General features: G+C 37.5%; 1 protein-coding gene across 1 annotated transcript in view; it reads right to left on the bottom strand.

Annotated features, from left to right (window-relative positions):
* Window positions 1-21504, bottom strand: part of GPR158 (G protein-coupled receptor 158) — a 131292-nt gene extending 109788 nt beyond the window's left edge. Inside the window, exon 1 of the mRNA XM_015810670.1 lies at window positions 20627-21504. Within this exon, the coding sequence (XP_015666156.1) occupies window positions 20627-21504 (878 nt within the window). The remainder of the gene's footprint in view (window positions 1-20626) is intronic.
* Between the last annotated feature and the right edge of the window lie 3750 nt (window positions 21505-25254).

Here is a 25254-nt window from a genome sequence, read left to right as displayed (position 1 = left end):
ACAGTTTTAGGGTCAAGCCCTAGGGAAATCAGGAGAGCATAAGCTCTCTACAAGAATCTGATCAACTGGCTGTTAAGGGGAATGAATGGGAGATAAGAGCGGTATTCAAGGTGGGAGATAAGAGAGGTATTCAAGGTGGGCTGGACTTAGATCTCCTGCAAGCATGCGGGGACTTGTGACTTGTTTGAACTTCCCTCAGAGTCAAACGGCATCAGGAAAGTATCCTCATTTAAGAAAATTGGGGCAGACTTCCCAACCTGGCTGTTAATTCTGGGAAGTATAATCGAATATATCTGAAAAGTTCATGGTAATGGAAGACTGGCATGGATGAGGATAAATTAAAAGAGAACTATAAATATAACACCTATTTTTAAATAACACCTATGAGATACCGGAAACCATCAGTCTATACAAGCTGCAAGTAGCCACTTATCAAGTATTTCTAGGTTTAAAACATGCATATTTCTGACTTAGTTGTGACATGAATGTTGATCCGTGTGAAGTTCATTTGTCATCTTTCCTACCTTGGAAGAAATATTGCTATAGGCAGAAATAATACCATTTACTTTCAAAAATGTATATAGTCCCAGTTGATCTTTTGTATCTTCCTTTATTTTTTGGAAAGCCTGTTGGCTTAAAATGTATTCCCTAACAATTTTCTGGAATGGACATATGAATTTGTAGCATTGAGAAATATGGGGGTAAGAGTTGTAGAATCATAGATTAGCCATAGCTCTATGGTCTTTCCCTTTAGGAAAAATAATATTACATGCCCTTTTTATGTAAAAGGCCTCCTATGCAACCCCAAGTTTGAAAGGGATCAGATTAGAGCAGGGATTTGCAACCTGTTCCCATGAAAAATTGAAAGATGTCAAAAGGAACCAAATTGTTAATACATTAAAATAGAAGCTAATGGGAAACCTCCCCTCCAAGCTAGAAAACCTCTGCCAGTGAGAATAAACAATGGGCGATAACATAAACAAGCAATCTGCTTTGGAAGAAACTACTCATATTAATGTTTCCATTGTAACTCAAAACTCTTCATAGCATTAGCAGGACTTACATCTCAGAAGCCATTATTTATTATTTCAACTTCCATACTAACAAGACCTGTTTTCTACACTTGATTCAACACCATATAAGGATTCCCACCATCCATCATCTTCTTGTGGCTATCCAGATAACTGATACCTTTTCCAATGATTATTGTGTTTTGTTGATTTGCTCCCTACTTGGTGCTTCATCCTGTATTTAGATCAAGTTTAAAAGAGTGCCCTAGAGCAAACAGTGGAGTATACATCATGTCAATAAATAACAAATTAAAATTAATTTAAAAATTAATAAAATAATAAATTAAAAAATAAACTACTTCTCAGGACTATTCCATGCCTTGTAAAATTGGCCTAGAATGCATATTTGTATACAAAAACTTCCTTGCATTTCCAAGTAATGTTGAGAAACACTCCCAAAAGAAAGACATTGCATTCTGTGGTCAATGGACTGACTCACTACTTTAGAAAGCAATTTCCTATCTTCTTAAGAAAAATGAATTGGGAACTAGGTAAGTATTTTTCCAAATAACATTCCACAAATGGGAGAATAGCTAACTCTAATGCGTAATGATCTCTATGGAATTTCTCTGAAACACCAAACAACAATGCATTTAACCTCTCTGCTTGTTGTTTGTCAAGAGTATTTCCCAGGGGTACCACCTGTAATGTTGCAGAAAGCAATCAGCCAGCCAAGCTAGCAAGAAGCAAATATTACACTTACAAAAAGAATCATGATGAATTTGATCAAACCATTACTTCATAGATGTAGGACAGGTTGGTCCCCAAAATCTTAGAGTCTCTCAAAACTACTAAGTTGAAATGTTTAAAGTGGAGATTTGGTGAAGGAAGTTTTGGTGAATTAGATTTGATAACTAGAGTGCCAAAGGACTCTGAACTGCAATTTGTAATGCTATTAAGGGTAAAGCAAACAGAAATATCCCGAAATACAAAAAGCAAAAGAAGGCAAAATGACTGCCTACTGATAGGCTGTAAACAACTGAAGAAATGTAGAAAGCAAGAGATAACAGGCACAGAGGAAAAACTAAATGCTAAACTCTGGAGAGGAACAGGAAAAGACAAAGACTGATATCTAAATACGCAATGCAAAGAGGGTAACAAGTGATTGGGAAGGACAAGAGGCTTACTTAAAATTGCAGAAATGAAGAACATCTTTTATGTATATGGGCATAATAAAAGGCCAAGAAGACAAAAAGCTACTTAGAAAGAAGACATAAAGAAAATCTGGCATAAATATGCAAAAGAACAGTAAAAAAAAATCCTTAAATCAGTGATAAGTATAAAAGTTAGATCACTGACCGTTTGATCATTTATTGTGGAAATGAAGTTAAATTGCTACTAACAAAGCTTCAAGAGATGATGAAATACTAGCAAAACTGCTTAAACCCTTATAGAAAGATGCACTTAAAATATCATATTTTGTTCGCAAACAGTTGTGGGAAAGAGAGGCAAAGCTGAAGGACTGGGAATGTTCATCAAACTACTAAAATATTGCATTGATCTCACAGGCTAGGAGGATTCTACTAAAGATTTAGCAACTCACTTTTCCAAAATACATAGAACAAGAACTTCCAGATACACAACTGAGTTAAAGAAGGAGGAGGAGCAGAAATCACATTGCTAACATCTGATGGTTAATGGAATGATGAAGGGAGTTTCAAAAAGGCCTAGCTTTCTTTTATTGATAAACCTTTAGACTGATTAGATCACAACAAGTAGAAGAAATAGAAAGTGGAAGTAAACATTTTTAGAAGACCTGAAACATGGGCAGATTAAAGGTAATTAAGAAAGGCTGACAGAAAACAAGATAGATCAATTCTGTCACAGTTAACAGAAGCACGAGCTTATGGAAACTCAAAGAAGAAATTATTAACAAACAACCTGGATAAAATGACATCCTTCAAAGATTTGGATGCAATGTCAAAAAGAAAGAAATTATTAAATAAATTGGTGCTAGCCATACAAATGGTATTTTATTAAGATTTGATTTTATTAAGATTAATTGAAGTAACAATTGAAAGCAAAAAGTAGAATTAATCATAATAATTAATTAAATGCAACTCTACCTAATTTTTTTATAAAGGATTTTACTTACCATGCAAAAGTCAACTGAAGCTGTTCAGGAAAAAAACTGACCTTTCTCATGCAGCATTCTGGGACCCAGAGGCCAGACCACAAGGGTATTGTTCTCTTCCATTATGAATCTCTTGAGACCAATGTTTCTCAAGTTTGACATGTTTAAGATGTGTGGACTGCAACTCCCAAAATTCCCTAGCCAGAAAGAATATTGCTGTAGGCAATAATATTTAGGGCAATATCTTATATCTTGTGCCTAATGTATATGCCATGAGAATATTTACTTGTTTTGGCTTTTGTCTGCATTTCAGACCATTATCAAAACTGTGGAACTGATCTGATTCATTATATACTTACTCATGATGCAGTTCTTGGACAGTTTATCCCAGGACAGCAAACGAAATATTCAGAACAGAGTCATTTAAAACAGCAGCTATACCGTATGTATATTTCAAAATCAACTTGCTTTTGGAAAGGAAAGCTCAAGTATTTATTTAAAGGCTAAGGCAATGTCTCAGCCTCAGCAACTTTAAGAAGTGGACTTCAACTCCCAGAATACCCTAGCCAACTATTGCCTTGGAAATTCTGAGAATTGAGGTCCACACATCTTGAAGTTGCTGAGGTTGAGATATAGTCGGCTAAAGGATTAGATAGGTCTCCCACATCGTGTTGGACAAAATAAAAAGGAATGGGAGCACTTTAAAAATAGGGAGGGGAATATCTGAAGAAAAGAAAACCCCAGTTTCCATTGTAAAACCAAGCATCTTTCAAACAATGTACTGAGGAAGCTTTGTTTACAGAAACTAGAATAGGTAATTTCTGACTCTAAAGATCAGCTGAGCAAAGCTATAGTCTTGCCTTCTCTCCATGATGTGTTTCCTTCAGCATCCAACTTGTTGCTTCTGGGAAATCCACAAACTGTAAGGGCTGTAACACCCCCAGTTTATATTTTGCAGCCCCTCTGAATACAGTGATTGCTTTTATCCTAAGAGGATCCGTATCAAACTTTGTAGAAAGCAGTAATTTATGAGAGTTAACATGCTGTCTATATTCTTCATTTTTCCCACCAGTTTATGTATACGCATACACATACATATATCTCTAGCTGTTCAGGAACTTGAATAACTACACTTTCTTACCTACCTTTTAAAGCTGTGATGTGTATTAGGGTAGGAATATCAACTAACTATCGTGTGCTGGATTGCAATTTTCAGAATTGCCAGATGACTGGGAATGCATAAACCTAATATACCTAGAGTATACCTAGGTCAGGGGTAGGCAACCTTGGCTCTTTTATGACTCGTGGACTTCAACTCCCAGAATTCCTGAGCCAGCTTGGCTGGCTCAGGAATTCTGGGAATTGAAGTCCACGAGTCATAAAAGAGCCAAGGTTGCCTACCCCTGACCTAGAGGATGCCAGGTTGGCAAAAGCTGTATTAGTTCAGCTAGAAAAAGAAAAAGAGATCTTCATATAGGTCACACAAGCTCTGTGTTCAGGTGGAATTAAAAACAAAATGATCTAGTTGCTAAACGAAGTGGGTGTCCTATTAGCAATGCTGTCTTGATGTTTTGCTAGGGATATGGAACATTAGCTACATGATAACTAAAATTTGGCTTGTCAGCAGCATCAAATCACTCTGACATTTATCTAGCTTGATACTGCTGCTGCCTAGCAAAATTCAAACTTCTATTATTTAGTTATTAAATAAACAAATCATGGTAATTGTAGATCTTCTGATAATCCTAGAGAATTTTTATTTTATTTTATAGCTAGTAAGCATTCCATATTTTACATAATATTCTAATACTAATACAAAATACTATTTTATTTTACGAATTGAATGAATATTTTTAGGGCCAGTAGACAAGACTTCATTATCTGGTAGCAACTAATTAGAGCCAGTTTAGTATAGTGGTTAAAGCAGCAGTCTAGAACCAGGAAACCATGAGTTCTAATCCCACCCTAGGCACAAAGCTAGCAGGGTGACCTTAGGTCTATCACTTTCTCTCAGGTTCAGGAAGGAAGCAATGTCAAATCACTTTTGAAAAAACTACAAAAACGTCTCCAGGCAGCCTCTGAGAGGTGGACATGGAAGAAAAAAAAGGTAGCTTATTACATTTCAGAATTGTGGCACAGAGGAGTTAGTACAAGACAGTAGTGTACATCTGTATTGCAGTCTTCTGATCACAGAACAGGTAGAAACCTGCAAATCAACAGTTCACCCAAAGCCCAATTGATTAGTCCATAATTATATTAGGAGTTGAACTCAGCATTTTTCCTTATAGCCTATAAGTAATTTCTGGGATCTGCTGTTTCAAGATTTAATGCTGGCCATGATGGTTCCTCCAGGTTTAGTGGTCCCATGCTTTTCTCTATTACTGATTGGGAAACAAAAGTGGCCAATGGCTACTGTTCTGTTTGTGAATGTTTCAGAGGCAGCTGATCAGCTGCTGGGCAAAACAGCTGCTCGATAGTAAATATTAGCTGAAAATAAGGGGCTTATTAGTATTTGCTACTAAACTGAATCCCCAGAACTACTATTCTGCACATTGTGTTGGCCAGCCCATTTTCCATGTTGCAGAGGGCTTCCCATCAGACAATAAAAGAGTATCCGAAGGGAAGAACGATATCAACAAGATAGTATGTTCTGCATACTATCTTGATGAAAAACAAATATTCTGTAATGTAAAAAAAGGAGAAAGATCCCTTTGTGGAGTGAAACAAATATGGCACAGAAGGGAAATAAATATATAATCATAGTGATAATTTATCACATTTATATGCCATTCAGCTTCCAGCGATTCATCCCAGCGCTATGCCACATCATCTTTGATGTGAACAATCTTTCAATCTAATGACTTTTTAACAAGACAGAAGAGTCTTACTTCAAGTGAAAACTCAAGTGGGTCTAAAATTGAGTCAGTAACTGGCATGTCAATAATTGGCATGTCCTAGGCAAATCAAGGCCTATTTGACCCAACACATCAACCCAAACAAGTCTATTATCAAATTATGATCTACTTTATACTCTTTCCCTTGCTAGCTTTCCAATTGTCCAGCTTCATTCACAGAATTTTGTTGGATGACCCAGACAATTATTTCCCATTTATAACTTCCCACTATGTCCCCATTGTTTCTGCTATCTATTTTTCATAATACAGAACAGAGGAAAAGCTGCACAATGTCTTCCCCTAATGTAATATTCTCTAGATATCTAGATTTCAACTTCCAGAATTCTCAAGATTAATCATGTTGCCAATGAATCCAAAGAGTTCAAATCAACATCTGATTCAATCCAGGTTGGAGAAAGATGGACTAGTAACACAAAGAAGGAAATATTGCAGTGATGGACAACCTTTATATTTTTAAGAGAACAAGGGTCATATTAGCCTGCCAAAGATTCAAAATGGGGTAGATCAGCTGATTTTCCATTGTTTCCTGGATCAAAGAGAGTTTTAAGCTCTGTCAGGTGTATTTTCAGGCTTATGCTAACATTTTCATATGTTTTTGGACCTTCATAATGTGAGAAACCTTGCAATTATGTTACTAAATTTGGTAATATGATTCGGGGCCATTTGAGGCCACAGAAATGAGCTCAGGGGCTACTTTTGGTCTTTAAGCCATAGGTTGCTGTTCTCTAGTCAAAAACTATGAAATACAAATTTATGCAGCCCAAAAGCAAGGCTGAAGTATATACAAGAACTGCAAAATTACAATTCATAGCTGCAAGGTATTGACCTAGCATAATAAATTTGTTTTACAGAGCCTGGAAAATTGCCTTATCCAATTATTGGTGTTATGAATGGCCACACTATTCTTTTACTGTAAACATTTGAACTTTACATAGGCATCTCACTGACTGAAACACTTGTGCTTGATGGTCTCTTGGTAGAATTGTGGATTTTTTTAAAAAAAAAAGGACCTATGTCAACAAAGATAACACCAGGCATTCAATGAATTGGGTTTTATCCTATAAAACCTTCTGCCATAATGAATCTCTTTGAGATCTTTAGGAATCTTGGCAGTATATTTGTACAAGAAATGAATGCAGGCTTTTCCTCTCTAGAAAAGGATCTAGGATCTAGCTTATTTTCTATTTAGATCTTTTGATCCCTCAATCAGAACCACATGTAAAATAGTATAAAGTAGATATTGACTTGCAGAACATTAGAACGCTGAGTTCAGCCTGGGGGTTTATTTTTAGAACAGACACAGGAGCTTACAAGCAAATAGAGAATATATAGGTATGCACACAGAGACACAAACACACAATTAATTTATATGCTGGCAAAGTGAGGAGAAGGAAAGAGGGGGGAGGATGTGGAGAGAGAGAGAGATGGAGAGGGAGAGAGAGAAAGAATTATTATACTTAATAGCTTATGTTTAGGTCCTTATAACATATATACAGTACACTTATTCCTGTGAATCAGAAACTATTGCTTTTTATTGCAAGTAATCCAGATATTTGCTACTTTCTGCCGAAGCACTTGAAACACATTTTAAAAAGAAATATCCTCACTTCTTGGAATTTCTTCATTTTAAAACATAATAATTCATTATTTATGGTTTCTATTCACATAAAAGACTATCAGTTTACCCATCTTTACCTAGAAAGAAAATTCATTGGAATCAATGGAACCTTTTTCCAAATAGCACACATAGGATCAGGCCACATAAACTCACACTTGGCAATCTGGGGGATTAATGCCACTAGCTGCATTAATTTATCAAAACATGGGTATTTTCTACAATGGAATACTTGTCCAAGAAAATCAAGCTCAATGCTTTGCTTTGAAAGCCTGGCCTAGAATAAATCATTACTGACCTTTAAGCAGTGGTTGGTTGCTAAAATGTGAATAGCCAGGATTAAGTCCTGCCAAATTTATTTTACAGCTCAGGCTGAGATTTTGAAAAGAATCAGAAATGACTACCGGGCACAGCAGAAATTGGATCAAAGCTTAACTTAAAGTTATGGACCTGTGGCCTAGAGGATGCTGGGAAATGTAATTCAACATTGGAAAGTAGTTCACCATGACTGGAGTAGACCTATAGAAATAACTGACCATACAGGTTTATCCTTACATATATAGTATTACTCAGTGCTTTTTTTGTAAAAAAAAAAAAAAAAAAAAGGTGCCGGAATTCACACATGTCATACAACCCGCCTTGTCTACCCTACAAGGTTCCATCCAAAAAAGGTGCCAGAATTCCGTTCTGGGCGTTCTATGACAAAAAAAGCCCTGGTATTACTGGGTTTAGTGGTTATGTTTTAGTTTGGATTTGACTTATGTGGAATTAACACTCAATGGATTTGAGATTTAAGCTTAAACAGTTTGCTCTATAAACTGTTATAAACTATAAACCTAGAAAACTGTCATCTTCTATGGTGTTAGAGATTTCAGCATATGTACTTTCAAACTGCCAATAATCAATCTACATCAGATCTCCTAGAATCGGGATGGGTAATTGGTAACTCTCTACATCAGAGGTCCCCAACCTTTTGGGCACCAGGGACCAGTTCCGTGGAGAGAAGCTTTTCCGCAGACTGGAGGATGCGTGGTTTTGTGTGCTGCCTGCATCTCACGGATAGGGCTTTGCTTGTTTGTGCGGACCAGTTGCTGGCATGCCGCGGCCTGGTACAGGTCCACGGACCGGGGGTTGGGGACCCCTGCTCTAGATCTACAGTATCTTCGATAGCATTTTATAAATGAGACACATCCTGTGTGAAATATTTGAAGAAAGTCAATGAACCATAATATTCACTGAGATTATAACGAGAAAAGTAGGTGGCTTATCAATCATTTTAATGTTTGAAATATTTTTTGCATATAATAAAAATCTGTCCACATCTAGAATATCTGCTCTGACAATACCTGGTGCTTTGCACATGTTGTTGCCCTTCTGAGTCATGGAATGTTGTTGTCTTTGTAGACTTTTGAAAGTGGCAAAATGACATTTGAGAGGCTCTTCATCAGCCCAAGCCCAGAAACAAGATAACCAGATCCAATTGAATTGAAGTCTTTGTTTGCTTACATCTAATTCACAGAATCTTGCCAAACTAAGGTTATAACTCTATAGATACAGGTAGTCTTCAACCTATGACCACAACTGAGCCCAAAATTTTTGTTGCTAATTGAGGCAGTTGTTAAGTGACCTTTGCCCCAAAGTATCATTGGTAGGCAACTGAGAGAGTAATCTTCTCCTGGTAGCCAAAGCCAGAACCTTGCCAGTAAGACTCAGAGATATAATGGCATACAGAATAACGGATCTGTTCCACTTTTCTTGTTACAGTGGTTAAGTGATTCCTTGTAGTTGTTAGTAACACAGTTGTTAAGGGAATCTGGCTTCCCCATTAACTTTGTTTGTTAGAAGGTCACAAAAGTCATCACAAGATTGCCAAGCGTCTGAATTTTGATCACGTGATCAAGGGGATACTGCAATGATATAGGGTCTCTGCCTACATCATTTCAGACAAATGGCTGTCCAGATACTTTTTAAAAGCCTCCAGTGAAGGAGCACTCATAACTTCTGAAGGCAAGCCATTCCACTGGTTTATTGTTCTCACTGTCAGGAAATTTCTCCTTAGTCCCATTGCTTCTTGTCTTGCTTTCTGGTGCTTTGGAAAATACATTGACCCCCCCCCCCTTTTCTTTAGGGCAGCCCCTCAAATACTGGAAGATTCCTATCATGTTGTCCCTAGTCCTTCTTTTCACTAGACATACCTAATTCCTGCAACTATTCTTCACTGCATGCCAAATTGCTGCTATAGACTTGACTGTGGTAGAACATACCATTATTGCCTTTATCTTATTATTTGCCACCCCACCTCTACTGATCCAGCAGGGATTTTCTTTCACACAATATGTCAGTTTCATGATTGCAACAATGGTTAAATTTTAGCAGTAAAAACTGCTCGGCTGAATTGAGTCCTCTATCTACTTCCCCAGTATGTGTATTTTTTTTTAGAAAAGAACGTTCTAATATCTTAAGTAAGCATGATCCATTATACACAAATATTTGAAAATGATAAAAAAAACCCTGATAAATAAAAAGTGGTCTCATAAAACATCAAAAGCCTCTGAACTGTGGAGAAACAAGGCATAAATAGAACAAATGAACTGCCTGGATACTTATATGGAAACGATAATTCTTAACTAGAGAGAGATGAAAGGTCATTGGCAAATTGTATTCAATGAAGAAGTGAAAATGCTGTGGGGGATATCATGAACTGGCCACTATATTAAGACATGTGGAGGATATAACTTGATCGCTGTCCTCACTCTGCAGTTCATCTTCTACTAATATTATTCTCTTCCTCTAGTAAAACCGAGCAGATATATTAACAGTGTTTTCAATGTGCATTTTAGAAAGGACAGCAGTCTTCACTAAAAATAAGTGTAATCAAGCAGAGTATAATGCTGCAGAGTTATGAATTAGTATCCACCTGTAGAAGGGAATCCCCAAGGACCATTTGGGACCATTTGCCATTATCTGATCTGAAATCTATCTTGACAGTGAGAATATGCTAGTTTCTAATGTGCCTTCAGATATATTACATGGCCCTGGGTATAGCCAGGAATTTCCCAGTAACTGAATCAGAGAAGCTTGTTATTTTTTTACATATTTTCTTTTTCTTATTATTGCTTGGCTAATTTTATTAATCAGGGAAACATAGCAAAGATTGAATATTTCTTTATGCAGGTAGGCAAGACTTGTTAAATGTGAAGACTGGATATTATTGTACCTTCCTACATTCACATATAAAAAAGCCTTGAATTATTTTCTCTTTCATTAAATTGAGCCAAAATTATTTTCAGCTTGTGATATGAGGATGAGTAGCAACTCCTCGCTCCAAGAAGAGCATTTCAGATGCAAAGAAATGCCGCTGAGAGCTAAGAGAAAGTTTGGGCACTTCTGGTGAAGCAGTCTCAAAAACTCCAAAATTCCAAGTGTTTTTACCCGGCTAGCTCACTGCATCCCTTCACGGGAAAGAGAGGGAGTTGGCCACCGTGATCTATATGCCATGGTAGCCTTCCAGATGGATTATATAAAAGGTGGACCATAAGACTAGCATTAAAGATAACCTGAAAGCTTCCATTTTGAAAGCACTTATTAAAACGCTGGCAGTGTTTTTCAACCTTATCAACTCTAAGAGGTGTGAACTTCAACTCCCAGAATTTCCCAGCCAACACTGGATTAAGACATACAAGTTATGTATTGATTAACTTTGTATCCCACCTTTTGCACTAGAGCTCAAAATGTGGCACTAAAGGAGCTTCTTACAATGCGATTTTTTTATTTTTGTTTTATTGCATTACAGCACTCTGTGGAAGGTTGGACTGAGAGAGAAAGACTTGCCCAGAAAATGACCTTCCACAGTTGAGGATGTATTAGTATCGGGACTTTCCAGATACCGGTCCAGATCTTCACTAGGGAGATTGTCTGTTTCCAAGCCAAGTCCAAATACTGCTGCTACCTTTAATGCCCTAAATACTTAAGCCGAAGTACCCAAAATAATGTCTCTTCAAATCATAACTCATTCATCTTTTAAAAGCTATATAGAAAGTTAAGTGCTTTTTCTTCATTGGATGGCAATAAATGATAAAGTGCATTGCTTGTACCTGTTCCACAGGGCAAGGTTCAACACATATGAAATATTTCAGTATTAAAGAATTTAGAGTCCATTGATTTGCTTCAAGGGTCAGAAACAAAAAAAGAAAATCAAAATAATCCAGTTCTTGGTTTCACCCTCTCCAATTCCAGAATTCTAGCAATGCTTTGGAGCCTTAAGCTAAGACTCATTTTACTACTGCTTATTGTTAAACACCTGGGCATTATAAATCTTGCTTGATTTCTTGCCAATCAGATCTTCCTACCCTTGCCCTTAAATGTGAAAACAGCTTGTTCCCTTTGAAAAGAGAAAAATTAAAATAACAATTTAAAATGTGCAGCACATTTTGCTTTACATGTTGGAACTCCGCGATAAGCTGGAAAGGATATCAAACGTTGGTGCCTTATTTATTGAAAGGTTACATCTCTCCTTCCAAGCAATGAAATGGGAAAAAGCAAATCAGGAAGAATTTTAATATGTCCCTAACAGATGGTGCACAGAGGCTTTTTTGAGAAGGAAAAATTCAGTGCCACATTTTTTTAAGGGGACAAAGATGAATATTTCATTTCTTTTACTCTTAAGAGACTTACCAGAGGAGTTTGGAGATGTTTTAAAGCATCATTATCATTCAGTTACATTGAGAAACAGAAATTAAAAGCCTATTTTTGAAGGCATGTGTGGTGATTAATAGTAATAATATGATGATACGGGAATATTTTTCCCCTTTGTTTTTATTCTTTCCGAATGTGAATGGATCACCTTAATTGAATTTTTTATTTTTCTAGTAAAATTAGAAAGGTAAGAACAAATATATAATAAAAAAATAAAAATAAAAAATAGTGCAGAAAAGGAAACAACAAAGAAAAACAGAAAAGGAAAATATATATATAGTAAAGAAAAAGAAAAGATAAAGATAAAGAAATTACTTCCCCCTCATAAGAAGCATAATTTTGGCACCATCAATTTTTTTAAAATTCAACAAATTATCTCTTCTTCTCATATCTCATTTTCATGTATAAACAAATATTTAATATTTAAACAAATATTCATGGTTCAGTCCTGGTTAGCAACATTCTATTAAGGTTTACCAGAGATAATAACATACTGTAGCTATTTAACCTTGATCAAATAAATTAACTTTATATTCTTCCTTTTATTTTTATCAGTAATGATCTTTAGAATCTTCAAATAGACCTAAATCTTGATTTTTTTAAAAAAAATGTCTTTGTCCCTTCTCAAAAAATTCTTCAAAACTTTAACAAGATCTTTTGTAAGTCCAATATAGGAAAGTTATCCAGGTCACTCTTTTGGTTTGTTATTTCTATACCTTTAATTATTAAGACATCAGCTGATTTCATTTGTATGAAATCAGTTTAGCATTTTCTTCCATGTTATTTTTGTAGCCTTTTATTATTAAAGTCACTTTCAAATCACACTGTTTTGTCTGGTAAAAACTGTTCCTCTTCCATAGTATCTTTTAAACATTCTGAACATTCAATTCAGCTATAAGATTCAGCTAGTAAATATTCAGAGGAAATTATCCTACCTATTATTTATTTATTTAGAAAAGTTACGCATCACTGACTCTATTAATAGTTCTGGGTAGCTTACAGGGGTAAAGGAAAACAAAGCTGGCATCCATCAAAATATAGATAAATAATAATACTACCAGCAGCAGTAGCAATAGCAAACAGAGAATATAAAAGTTTGAACTATGGAATTAAATGGCCTTGCAAAAATAAATACATCTGAGCCCAGTCCTAGATTGTAGTATCTCAGAAGACAATAAGCATTCAATGAAATTGTTTCAATGTGGTCTAGCAGAGATCTGGGCAGAGCTTAAGAACTATCCTGCCAATAATCCAAGAGAGTCACAAAAACCACACTTTTCACTGAGATTGACACATCAGCTGAACGTTTTTATAATTTCAGAATGGGAAAACGGCAAGTCTCCTTGCTACTGATATTATGGGGCTGTTTGGTATTAGTGCTGGATCCCCAAAGACCACTAAACTTCAACCTTCTCCTTAAAGGGGATTGCAACTCTGCCCTGAACAGAAATATGTTCTGAAACCTAAATCAGGGGTCTTCAAACTTGGCCCTTTTATGACTTGTGGACTTCAACTCCCAGAATTGCTCAGGCCTGGCTGAGGAATTCTGGGAGTTGAAGTCCACAAGTCATAAAAGGGCCAAGTTTGAAGACCCCTGCTCTAAATCCTGAAATTAGTTTCATCTTATTCTCCCATATCCAGTTCCTTAAAGCCTGGATACCTACAGAGCTTGGGATGATTTCCAAAGACTGGATCCAGAAGAAGTATAGTTGAGTATCATCAGGGTAAGGATGATAATTCAAAATCTGACATCGTTCCAAGTGATATCTATCCCAATAGACATCTAAGTGATGTTATCTAAGAAAAATAGTGCAAAGTATTCAAAATGGAGCTCAGGTGGCATATGAGCATCAGCAAGAACTTGGGTTATCGGCCTAATATCAGCCTTCATTGTTTATAGAGACAGAATGCTCTTCCTGAGAGGCACAGCATAGACCTTATGAAATCTCCACTATATCCAGCTGGATTTGTTTCTTAACCTGCTCTACTATGGCTCAATCTTCCCTCACTCTTTTATGACTCATGGACTTCAACCTAAATTCCTGAGTCAGCAGCTGACTTAGGAATTCTGGGAGTTGAAGTCCATGAGTCATAAAAGAGCCAAGATTGCCTACCCCTGGTTTAGAGCATCCATGACCACTCTAAATTCTAAACTGTTGGGCATTCAGTAGCTACTGTGTCAAGCTTCCAAGGAGGCTGTTATTCTATGCATCAGTCATGCCACTGATGGAGTGACAGTCAGCTTCAAGAAAACTTCTTCAAGAACAGACTGGAATCCAACAGAATCTGTGGACAGACTAACTTTTTTGCAATGGAGCAAACTTCACCAAGAGTGGTAAAATCTGCCTTTCTGTAATCCAGGGTTTGAGCAACTGCAGGAGCAGACTTGTGTGATCCTCAATCCTGCTTTTCTAAATTTCCAGAAATTGTGCCCTTGAATTTCAATAGCGAACATTTCACAAATGGCTGCATAAGCTGCCATCATTGGAAAGAACAAAATGGAAGATTGGTCATTTATAGATATAATATATCATTCTGCCTAATATTAATGCCAGCACTGGCACAAGTAAAAAAAAAATGAGGTTGCTAGGAACAGACAGAGTATTTGCCAATATTCTTTCTAGAATATCTACAGAACAGCAACACAGGATGCTCACTATTTTTCTTTAAACATATCTTTACTCACTTATTTAAGGTCAGAGAGAACAAGATTAGTCTAAACAAGTGGTAGCAATCTTAACATGATGGATCAAACAAACAAACAAACCCCTAAGTATATTCACTTCATTTGGTTCTTTGATGAGAGACCACCAGGGAATCAGAGAGGCTGACAAGTGAAAAAAATATCATAGGGAAGTAATAATAACCAGAGTTTTGCCAAGAAAAGTATATGAACAGGAGCTGAACCAAGTTTCATATTTGGATGGGATACATTAGAAATCCAAACTATGGGCTAGATTTGGAAGGGAATGGCAAACCAAATCCATCTGGTTGGTAAAAACAATGTGAACTTCTCTAGGTAATTCTATGAATTAAGCTTGACTTGAGGTGGTGTTCCAATCTATCAATGTTACCAGGCTGGCCAGAGAGGAAACATGGCAATATAAGCTAAGAAAATGATATTTTTCCTTTATTGTAAAGCTTCAGTAACAAAAGTCTTGCAAGTCTGAAAGAGCAATTTTCCTGAGAAACTAGGGAAGGTCTCTTTTGAGCTTTGTGCCCTGCCCAGTACCCAGCTGTGAGCTGTAGTCTCTTTTATCTGGCTGTTCTCTAGATAGCATCTCTTCTTCCAGGCCCCTAAGGTCTTTCCCACATGCTATTATACCATCTTAAAACCAGATTAAAAAGATTTCCAGGACTTATCTGAAGCATGGCTATCTCTGCTTTGCAGTTCATAACTATATAAAGGGCTAATTTAGGGCTTCATGTGAATCATCTTCACTAGCAAGAAAGAAAGAGAAACAAGAGCAGACAATGTTTGCTTCTCCTCCCTGAATAAAATCTCAGCCCATTGGCCAGTGACTCTGAAGGGAACAAATAACTCCTTCTGAGAATCGTGGATAAAAAGTAAGGTTATCACTTTTCAAGACAAATGTAATCTCTGTAGACTAATATAACCCAGCAGAGATAACTCAGAAGAGATTCAGCAGAGAGGACAAGCTGAGGATCCCATCAGCTAGGAGCTTCATTTGGCAGGTCCTAGGCAGAAAGCTTTTTCTGCTTTGGCTTCCCCTTTATGGAACACTCTTCCCCTTGAAGTGAAGGTGGCTTCATTCCTTTTATCTTTCTGGAATTCCCTCAAGACCTGGATATGTTGTTAGGCCTCTGGACTTCAGGGAACTGATGAAATATTAAGATGGCTCCAGTATAACCAATACCTACTCTTTGCCTAACGTTTTTTTTTTAATTTTTAGTTTTGTGCCTTTGATAAATTTAAAAGTTTTTAATAATAATAATAAAGTAATAATATTAATTCTTATTTGAATAAGAATTTAGCTTTGCTCTATGCCATCCAGAATCACTTGTTTGTGAGATGGGCAGCTATGTAAACATGACAAATAAATAAATAAATAAAGTCAGCAATTTGGCCCTGCAGGAACCTAACTCTAACCATTTCTGCAGAGGTTATTCCGAAATAAACAAAAACATAAAACAAGCTACAATTCTCCGATGACTTGTTTATTTGTAGAAAACTACAATGTGAATCTTGAGGTGCTAATGAGTCCTTCCCTTTCATACTTATCCGATTCTCTGCCTTACTTGATACATTGCATTTTAAAGCAATAGTTTTTAAATGGGAAGACTTTATGTTAGAAAACAAAGCACCGCCATCTCCAATGTTATTTTTAGTTCCAGGAATTCTTCTGAAATCAAAAAAGTCCCATGGAGGGAAGGGAGAAGTCTAAGATAAGAATTGCAAAAAGCAATGATATAGCAAGTAATATTCTACAGAACTAAGCTGCTGCAGTGTCTAAATTCCACAGGTCAACCAGACTATGAATGGACCAGTCATGCCTGCCAACATTTTAGGAGAGTGCCCATGACCTGGTCTCAAAATTCCTTTTTTTTTTCCATTGATTGCATTTGTGTACCATCAGATATTCCAAGGATTTTCAGCAGTTTCCAAAAATCCAAAAATGAAGCATCCAAGTAATCTATCATTCATAAAAATTCCAGATGAATTAGTGTACTGAATACAATTAGACCCATTGATAATACTAGTACATTAGATCTTTAAAATGGACAATGTAGTCAATCAATTCAATTAATTCAATTAATAATGATCAAATAAGAGAAAGGTCCCCTGGCCTTTCTGGTCTCCTTAGAATAGCTCTTGAAGGTTGAGACCTGTGCAGTTATAAAAGTCAAGAAAGCTCCATCCCATCCCAAGCTTGCATTGATATTTAATCTATTAAAACAGATAGATTAGTTTGTCGTGAATTGGGAAATCAATATATAAAGCATGTTTTTTCTTCCTGATGTCTATGGCCTCTTCTATACATTTGGCTGGCACTTATTTGGGATGATGCCACAACCTTCTATTCCATGGCTCTGCAGGTTATCAAAAGCAACTCTATAATTCAATCAAATGAGAGATGACCAGATGGTTCTTCCCCTCCTCCACCAGCCATTTCACCATGAAAACAAACACAGTGAAGCAAAGACAAGAATGGATGGATGGATGGATGGATGGATGGATAGCAGTTTTTGTACTTAGGCAGCTGGTGAGATGCTGTTTAGTTCATGAAAAATCCTGAATGTTGAAAAAACAACAGCAGTTAAGACACTTGGGGGATGCCAAAGAAATGCTTCTGGGATTATGTGAAGAAGCTACCGATACTGGTTATGCCCTACAGGAGACTTTTAAAATGTTTTTGCATCATCAATCTTTAATTCTGTTTCTCATCATAATTTCAGTTGCATTATAAAATTACTGATAGATCTTTCCTACAATTGCAAACTGTTAATGTGAGTGGTTGTGAAAAGAAAAATGTTTGCAACATTGCTGCAAAATTATGAAAAATTTTCTCAAATTAGAAAAACTCTCCAAACATAGCTCATGCATATGCTAGCATTCCTGAAGAATATCCTTCCAAGAAAACAAGAACAGTGTTAAAATTTCTCAGCTGTTTTTTTTTCAGATAACATCTTTGAGTTAAGAGAAGAAATTATGTGTTGATTAACTGGGTTGTGGCCAAGATTAAACTTTGTAACTAGAAAATATTTTGCAGTTGTTACCACGATGACCTCTACTGGGCAGTTGGTCTGCACATATTGCGTTAACAAAGTTTATAAGGTTGGATTACTATTCAAACCACCACAGTCAATATTGTTAGTTTAAGAATGAAATTATTAATAGTAGTAGTTATATCCAAAACGGAAATATCCATGGAATTCCACAGCATGTGATTACACTTTAATCAGGATATACTCATGCAAAGAGATATCAGAAGTGAGGCATCTATAGAAATAATGATTGAATAGTAATCTACCTACTCCTTTCATAATGGTAAAATGTATTTGACATTCAGAAAAATTCTGCAAAAATTAGCTTTGCAATTGGTTGTACATATTTTCTAATCCAAACTGAAGGATCTCTGATGGTGATGCCTCCCAGGTTACGACTTACTGACAAAAATAGCAAGAAGCCAAAGAAAGCTCCAGTGCAACTGAGAAGGAAGGGAGGGAGGGAGGGAGGGAAGAAGGAAGGAAAGAAAGAAAGAAAGAAGGAAGGAAGGAAGGAAGGAAGGAAGGAAGGAAGGAAGGAAGGAAGGAAGGAAGGAAGGAAGGAAGGAAGGAAGGAAGGAAGGAAGGAAGGAAGTTACAAGGGTGCTTTAATCTGGATTCTTGCATGGTACAGAAGGTAAAACATAAGGGCCTATATGTTCCTTTGTAATTCCACAATTGCATAATTCTCAGCCTTTCGTAAAAATAGGCTATAACCTATTTTAATATAACTCTCATGAAATATTTGAAAGTTATTTGGATGACTTTATTATGATACTGGAGCAAAAGTACTCCAGAGGGTGAATAGCACCTCTCAATCCCTTTGGAATCTTAAAAAACATATTTAAAACTTTTATTTAAAGAGGCTTCTATTTCAATAGGCCTGAGCAAATATGCAGGACATCATCATAAGTTTGTATAAATATTATTGATTGTACACTACATAGGCAAATATAATGCTTCACTCTGATCAAAGCAACATACTTCTGGAGGAAAGCCACTACAAACAATTAATGTGTGTGTGTGTGTGTGTGTGTGTGTGTGTACACCACATATACATATACACATACATGCACAGTCCAGGCAAAATCTGTGAGCATCTACAACAATGAAGGAAAAAGGGCAGAAACCAGCAGAAGGGCTTGGAGGAGCTGAAAGATTAGAACATTTAGAGGTAGCTCACAATTGAATCTGGGATGTAAGGATATGCTTGTGTTCCTAAACAGCTTTCTATAAACAGGAAGCAAGATTTCCTTTCCTAGTTGAAATGCCTGACCAATTGAAAGCTGGGGAATGGCCAGACCTGACAAAGCCTGTTGTTTGCAGCTCAGTATCATAGGTGTTTTCACACAATATATCCAACCAGGTCATGTGGTTAATTTATGGTCTCTCTGTTATGCAAGCCCAGAAAATGAATTCAGTAACCAGGTTAATCATTTTGCATAAATATAGCTAGTGTATACCTCTACTAATGCATTTTAAAAAAATGATTTTCTGGCTACATTAGCATTTTTTTGCTGCTGTTAATATAATGGATATTAAGGGCCTCCTGAACAGATATTTGAAAATGTAAATAGCAAAAATAGAAATTGGGGGAGGAGAGGAGGTTAGAGTTAGTTTAAACTGGGCAAGACTGGGCAAAAGCACTTACTGTTGAAGCTCTAATCCAGAATAAATTAACCATTACTGTGGTTACAATATTGGAGATCTTTGAGATCTCCAAGAAAAGGTGAACTACAGTTCCCAACATCCCACATCATGATATACTGTTTGGGCTTCTTGAAAAATGCTGTGGAATGACATTGGGAGACTACAAATTCCCCACCCCCATTATAGAACAAACCCTGTAAACAATGTGAAACTTACTTTAGCGAACTGTACTGAGTATCATCTCATTGTAACTAGTGACTCAGGCCAGCCTGGATTAACTTCAGCTCTTTTACAGTCTATGGAATTTAGCCCCAATAAACTTAGCTAGAGCACAACACTGGCATTTTACTTCTACTTACAGCAAGAGAATTCACTGATTGCACACTGGGACTGGGACTTGAACCTATCATGAGGAAGCATGTACTTCTGCTTCCATTTTTCTTAAGCTTTCCATGTTTGGTTATATGGGGATTTTCTCTAACGTAGTAATCCCACATCAGAGTCCATGGAAAAAACACCAAAGGACTTTCATCTCTTGAGGAGTGTGTTGCTAACTTCAAACTGGCACTTTTTTTAAAAAAAGAAAGCTTCTTCTACACTTTTAAAAATGAGATGTGAAGTCCAACATGTATATTAAAGATATATCTATATTCTAAGAATAAATTCTGCTAGTTCCAAGGAACTTATACCTTGGCACATATGTGTAGGATTGCACTATAGATTGCTAAAGTATTATCATCTACAGGCTAAGACTGAGTTTTGTTCATATTTGCTATTCTTTCAGTGAACAGAAGTTCACTGAATTAATCCTCAGTGAAGTTACTGCTAATTCGGATGTGCTTTTGAAGATCAATAGTCTAATAAAATTCAGAACTCCTACCTGAATTCAGGAAGGAGATTTGGCTGCAACCCATAAAAAGCAGCAGACAATGTAACTAGCCAGATAGGTTTGTAATTTCCATCTTCACACTCCAGGTACGGGGAGGACCACTTGATATGAGTCTTCTCTGCAGGGTGATGTCCATTTCTTTTTTTCAAGCTGCCTTCCTGGGCCTTAGAACCAGAATTTGAGACCTTTCGATGTTGATGGGGCCTCCACCTGCGCTTCAGACTATGGAACCACTCAGTTTCACTAGACACATTGGCCAACTGATGAGCCACTGAAGATAAGTCCTGCAGCAGGATCTGGTTATTCTGACGACTGGCTTGGAGAAAGATTTGAGGGACAGAGGACAAGGGCTCTAGGTTGAAGGTGATGGCAGCCCTGGAGATATTGGGATCTCCTTCCAGCAGGCTTCGGATCAAAATTTGGTACCACTCAATGTCTTCCTGCAAGTTCTGTTCATGGGATTTATTGCTCTGCAGAATCATGTTGAGAAAGTTGATTGCATGGAGAAGAGTATCTAGAGCTCCATGCAGTGATGGGTGTGAGGCCAAGCGAGACTTTCCAGCCAAACTCGTCAGCTCATAGCGCCCAGAGCAGTTGGCCTGCTTCAGTTCCCAAGAATCACCAGTATACAGGAATGAAGCCACGGTTTGAGGAATCTCCTGGGACATTCTCTGGGCCAATATTAGGTTCTCTTCCCTTGATCTGCTCCAAGGAGAGAAAGGAACATCCACCTTCTTGCCATGATTATAAACAGACGGCTTCTCCTTCATTGCTTTCCCTTTACCAGGCTCCATTGGTCCTTGATTGGCATCAATCACATACCCAAAGTGAGCAAGGAGTAAGATGGGAAGAAGCCACAGCAAATCCATCTTTTCCACTCAGCTAAGAAAAACGTCTTCTCTCAAGTTCTGGACCCAACCCACTTCCAATTTGTTTTAAAAACGTGAGTACTTCAACAGCATTGGCAAAAAGACAAGAAAGCAAAATTCGTGGAGCAGGATGCTCCAAGTGAACTTGGGGATTGGGGGGGAAGAGAGGGAGGGGGAGAATCCGAATCACCTGTAGCAATGGTCCAGCGAGCTTTCTCTGGTGGGGCAAGTTCTGGCAATTACGCAGGCGGCGCCTGGCTCAGAGACCAGGTTACATCGCGCCTTGCTACAGGGAGAAGCTACCGTTGGCCCGCTTAGGTCTTTATATCCCCCATCTGCCGCTGACAACGCTTGTAGAAGGTATTTTAAAGACCTGCTTCGCGGTCCTCCTCTCGCTGCCGCCGCTGCTCCATTCTCGATCAAGCGGCGCGTCCTCCCGCTTCGCTACTCAGCCGCGCAAAGGATCCAGACTCGCTCTCGCAGTCTCCGGGCATCGTTCCCTGAGGGGACAGGAGAGAGCTGCGGTTCGTGCACCGGACAGCCGAGAAGGAGAGGGATGGAGCGAGAGTGGCAGGGCCGTGAGGGACTTCTGGGAGGGGATGTTTTTCGGGGGCAGATGCCCGCTGGCCGGAGCGCCGGGCTTTCCCAGCTCAGCCTTAACTCCCCCTCCTTCCTTGCCTGTTAACTAGACAGCTCTAACCCACATGGCCAACCCCTTCTTACCTCCCCTCCCTTCCGCAACTCGCCCTCATAGGTGAGCTCCGAATGCCTTGAGCGCTCTATGGCCGCTTCAGCTGTCAATCACGAGACAGCCACTAGGTGAGCAGAAGGGAGCTGTCCAGTGCTGAATCTCTGGGAGGAGGAAGGGAGAAATAGGGGCTTCATGTCACCTTGCAGAGGCTGCCTTAGAAAGAATACCAGCCGTTTGGCTTGGAATTGCTTGAGATGTGTACCAGGAAAGACGTGGAGAGAATTGGCAGCAAGGATGAAGAATCCTATTATCCGCCCAGTTTTAGGCTTGAGTATTAAGGGATATAAAGGTTGGACGCAGAGTCCTAAGTACATTTTTCATACACTGATGTTCCAGAAAACAGTAACTGGGATTACTTCTTTCTATATGCTTACAGATTATATTAATGAATTAATTAATTAAGAAACCAGGTATAGATAATCTGAGACCAGGAAAACAGAGACATCTACTGGCTGAAGTTTTAAAACTTTTTACAAGATAATAAAGAGGGCAGAAAAATAAAATAATGTTGAATAGCATATGTTTAGTTCTAGGAAAAACGTTCAGGCTTACCTTCCTTTCTTCTTCTAAATACTTGGATGATATGTAATAAATGCTGTAATTTTCACCTACTGCTTTAGTGAAAGCAGACAAATCCTTATGGGAGTGATAGAGAAAGAGCGGTTCACCTCCCCAGAGGGAGAAAATGGGACTACAGCCAGTCTATGAATGCAAGACTGTGATCCTGTAATATGTTTTTAAACATCTAAATGTTCCACATCTTTTAGGCATGCACTCATCCAACTGTTATGTGTTACAAATATGGTGTGTTTTGATCTCAAATCAAGACATAATAATACAGATTTAAGACTCACTGCTGGCATCTGAAAAAATGTGGAGCATTGCAGATTTCTGTGTCTACTAATAAGTTAAAAGTCTTGAAAGACTCAAAGTAGTTGGTTGAGTTTACTAATAATCAACTACTAAAGTTGAAAGAAATATTAATGCAATATAACTTGGTTAAGATATGTTATAGAGAACCAGAGAGATAAGTTTGGAGAAAGAATGCAGCAGTTAGCAAAACCTGACCTAGGTCTGGGAATAGAAGAGAACATTAGAAATATATAGTGAATTCACCAGAATTCTTTTTGATGTAAATGGGATGGAGGAAAATATGACAAGCTTTCAAGATTTTATTACTGTAACCTATATCAATAAAATAGAATTCCATTTCTATTCAAAGCTGTTTCCCTACTTGGCTACCTCGAAGGGCTGATGGATCTATTTTGGTTTTATGGTTCTTAGAGTCATTCAATTTCACATGCGTTTTTTTTTCATCTTCTGACAAGGGAAGGGAGGGAAGTATATTTGCAGTATAAAGTAGCATATTATCTTTTTCTTATTCTAGTATAATACAGTGTTTCTCAATATTGGCAGCTTGAAGGCGCATGGACTTCAATTTCCAGAAATCCCTAGCCAGCACGGGACTGCATCTTCATCTTGTAACTTTGATGGTGATGATGTTATCCTTTTACTTGAGTCCGACTCTTGATAGTTTGATGGGTGAGATCTTGCCACATCTTCTCATCTTGCACTATTTCTTTGAGTTTTTCTATGCTCTGGCTGGTGTCAGCTTTGATAGTGTCCAGCCACTTGTGTTCTTTGATGGTCTGGTTTCCTTCTTGACAGCCTGGTTTCTTTCTTATAACTTTATAAGTATCTAACAGTCCATGCAAATGGACTGGAAAATCATAGATATTTGTTCTCCTACAGAAAGAAGTAGAACAAGGGAAAACAGATGCAATCTGGACAAAAAAATAATATTCAGTGCAATGTTGCTTTTCAAATTAACTTTCTTGAATGCTTTCCTTAGCTTTGGCTTTGCTGTTTCAGATAAATGAAGGCTCTTGATTAAGAGGATGTGCAGCCAAATTTTACAGCAAGTGTATGCTGTTCTGCAATGCTCTTGAGTGTGTTTATAACCAAGATTATTGAAATTGTCTCTTGTTCACACATTATAAAATACCATTATTATATTTGATTTAGACCTTAAAGAACTAGATTTAATGGGCAAAGGATGTAAACTTCCAGACAAAGGAAGACAGAATGGTGATTTCCCATTCAGTTTATATCTTTACTTCTCCTCCCCCCTCTCTCACCAATACATCAAAGTTTAGCAACTGTTTTACCCCATAATTGCAGTCCCTGAATTAAATTTCCCCAGTATTATCTTCACTTATAGCGATCTCTTTTTTTTCCCCAAGATGTTGTTTCATTCCACTTTCTATTCATTAAGACCCATGCTATACCATAACGGTCAAGATGAATTGATATGAGAGGATTCTAAATGACCAGAAGTTAAAAGAGAAGCTCTTTGCATTGTTTCATCCACTTCCTGATTCCCCCCCAATATGTAAATCTAAATTTATCTCTGAATTGGGAAAGGGGCTGGGAAGTGACTTTATTATTCAGAATATGTGACCTTCTTGCCCTGATTCCATGCCTCCTTATGAGTTCAGGAATTCCCATTTTGGACAATGTAGCCATTAAAACTGGCAGAATGTAGAGTGAAGGCATCCAGTAAACAATCCCCTTTTCAAGTACAGAGCTGCCTCTGAGTAATAAATGGAAGGCTGTCCCAAAGAGCATGAAACAAAATTCATTCAAATGCTGCACGGATTTCCCAGCAGGGGATAAAATATGATAGATAAATTAGCTAATAAAGGAAGTTAGATTTGGTACAAAAGTTAAGGACACAAAATTCCTCATGGAAAGGGTTTCTAAAACAATCTCCCACACACACACACATTTATCCTGCAAAAGCTACAAGTGTGACACATTTTCCAAAGGAAAATACATAGAATACAGGAAAAGGGAAGAAGACAAAGCCACACCATTTTAAAGCAATTAAAATAGTTTACTGCAGAATGGCCATTTCAAAATCCCTTATGCTTTAAAAAGCTGTTTTATTTTTGTGGTGCCAAGAAGGAAATGACATATGACAACAAATAGCCTCCCAT

This window comes from Protobothrops mucrosquamatus, unplaced genomic scaffold (assembly GCF_001527695.2).
Source record: "Protobothrops mucrosquamatus isolate PMUCROS unplaced genomic scaffold, P.Mucros_1.0 scaffold13, whole genome shotgun sequence".
In the NCBI taxonomy this organism is placed as follows: domain Eukaryota; kingdom Metazoa; phylum Chordata; class Lepidosauria; order Squamata; family Viperidae; genus Protobothrops; species Protobothrops mucrosquamatus.
The sequence above is the reverse complement of the archived record's forward strand: the minus strand, read 5'-3'. Positions and strand labels throughout refer to the sequence as shown.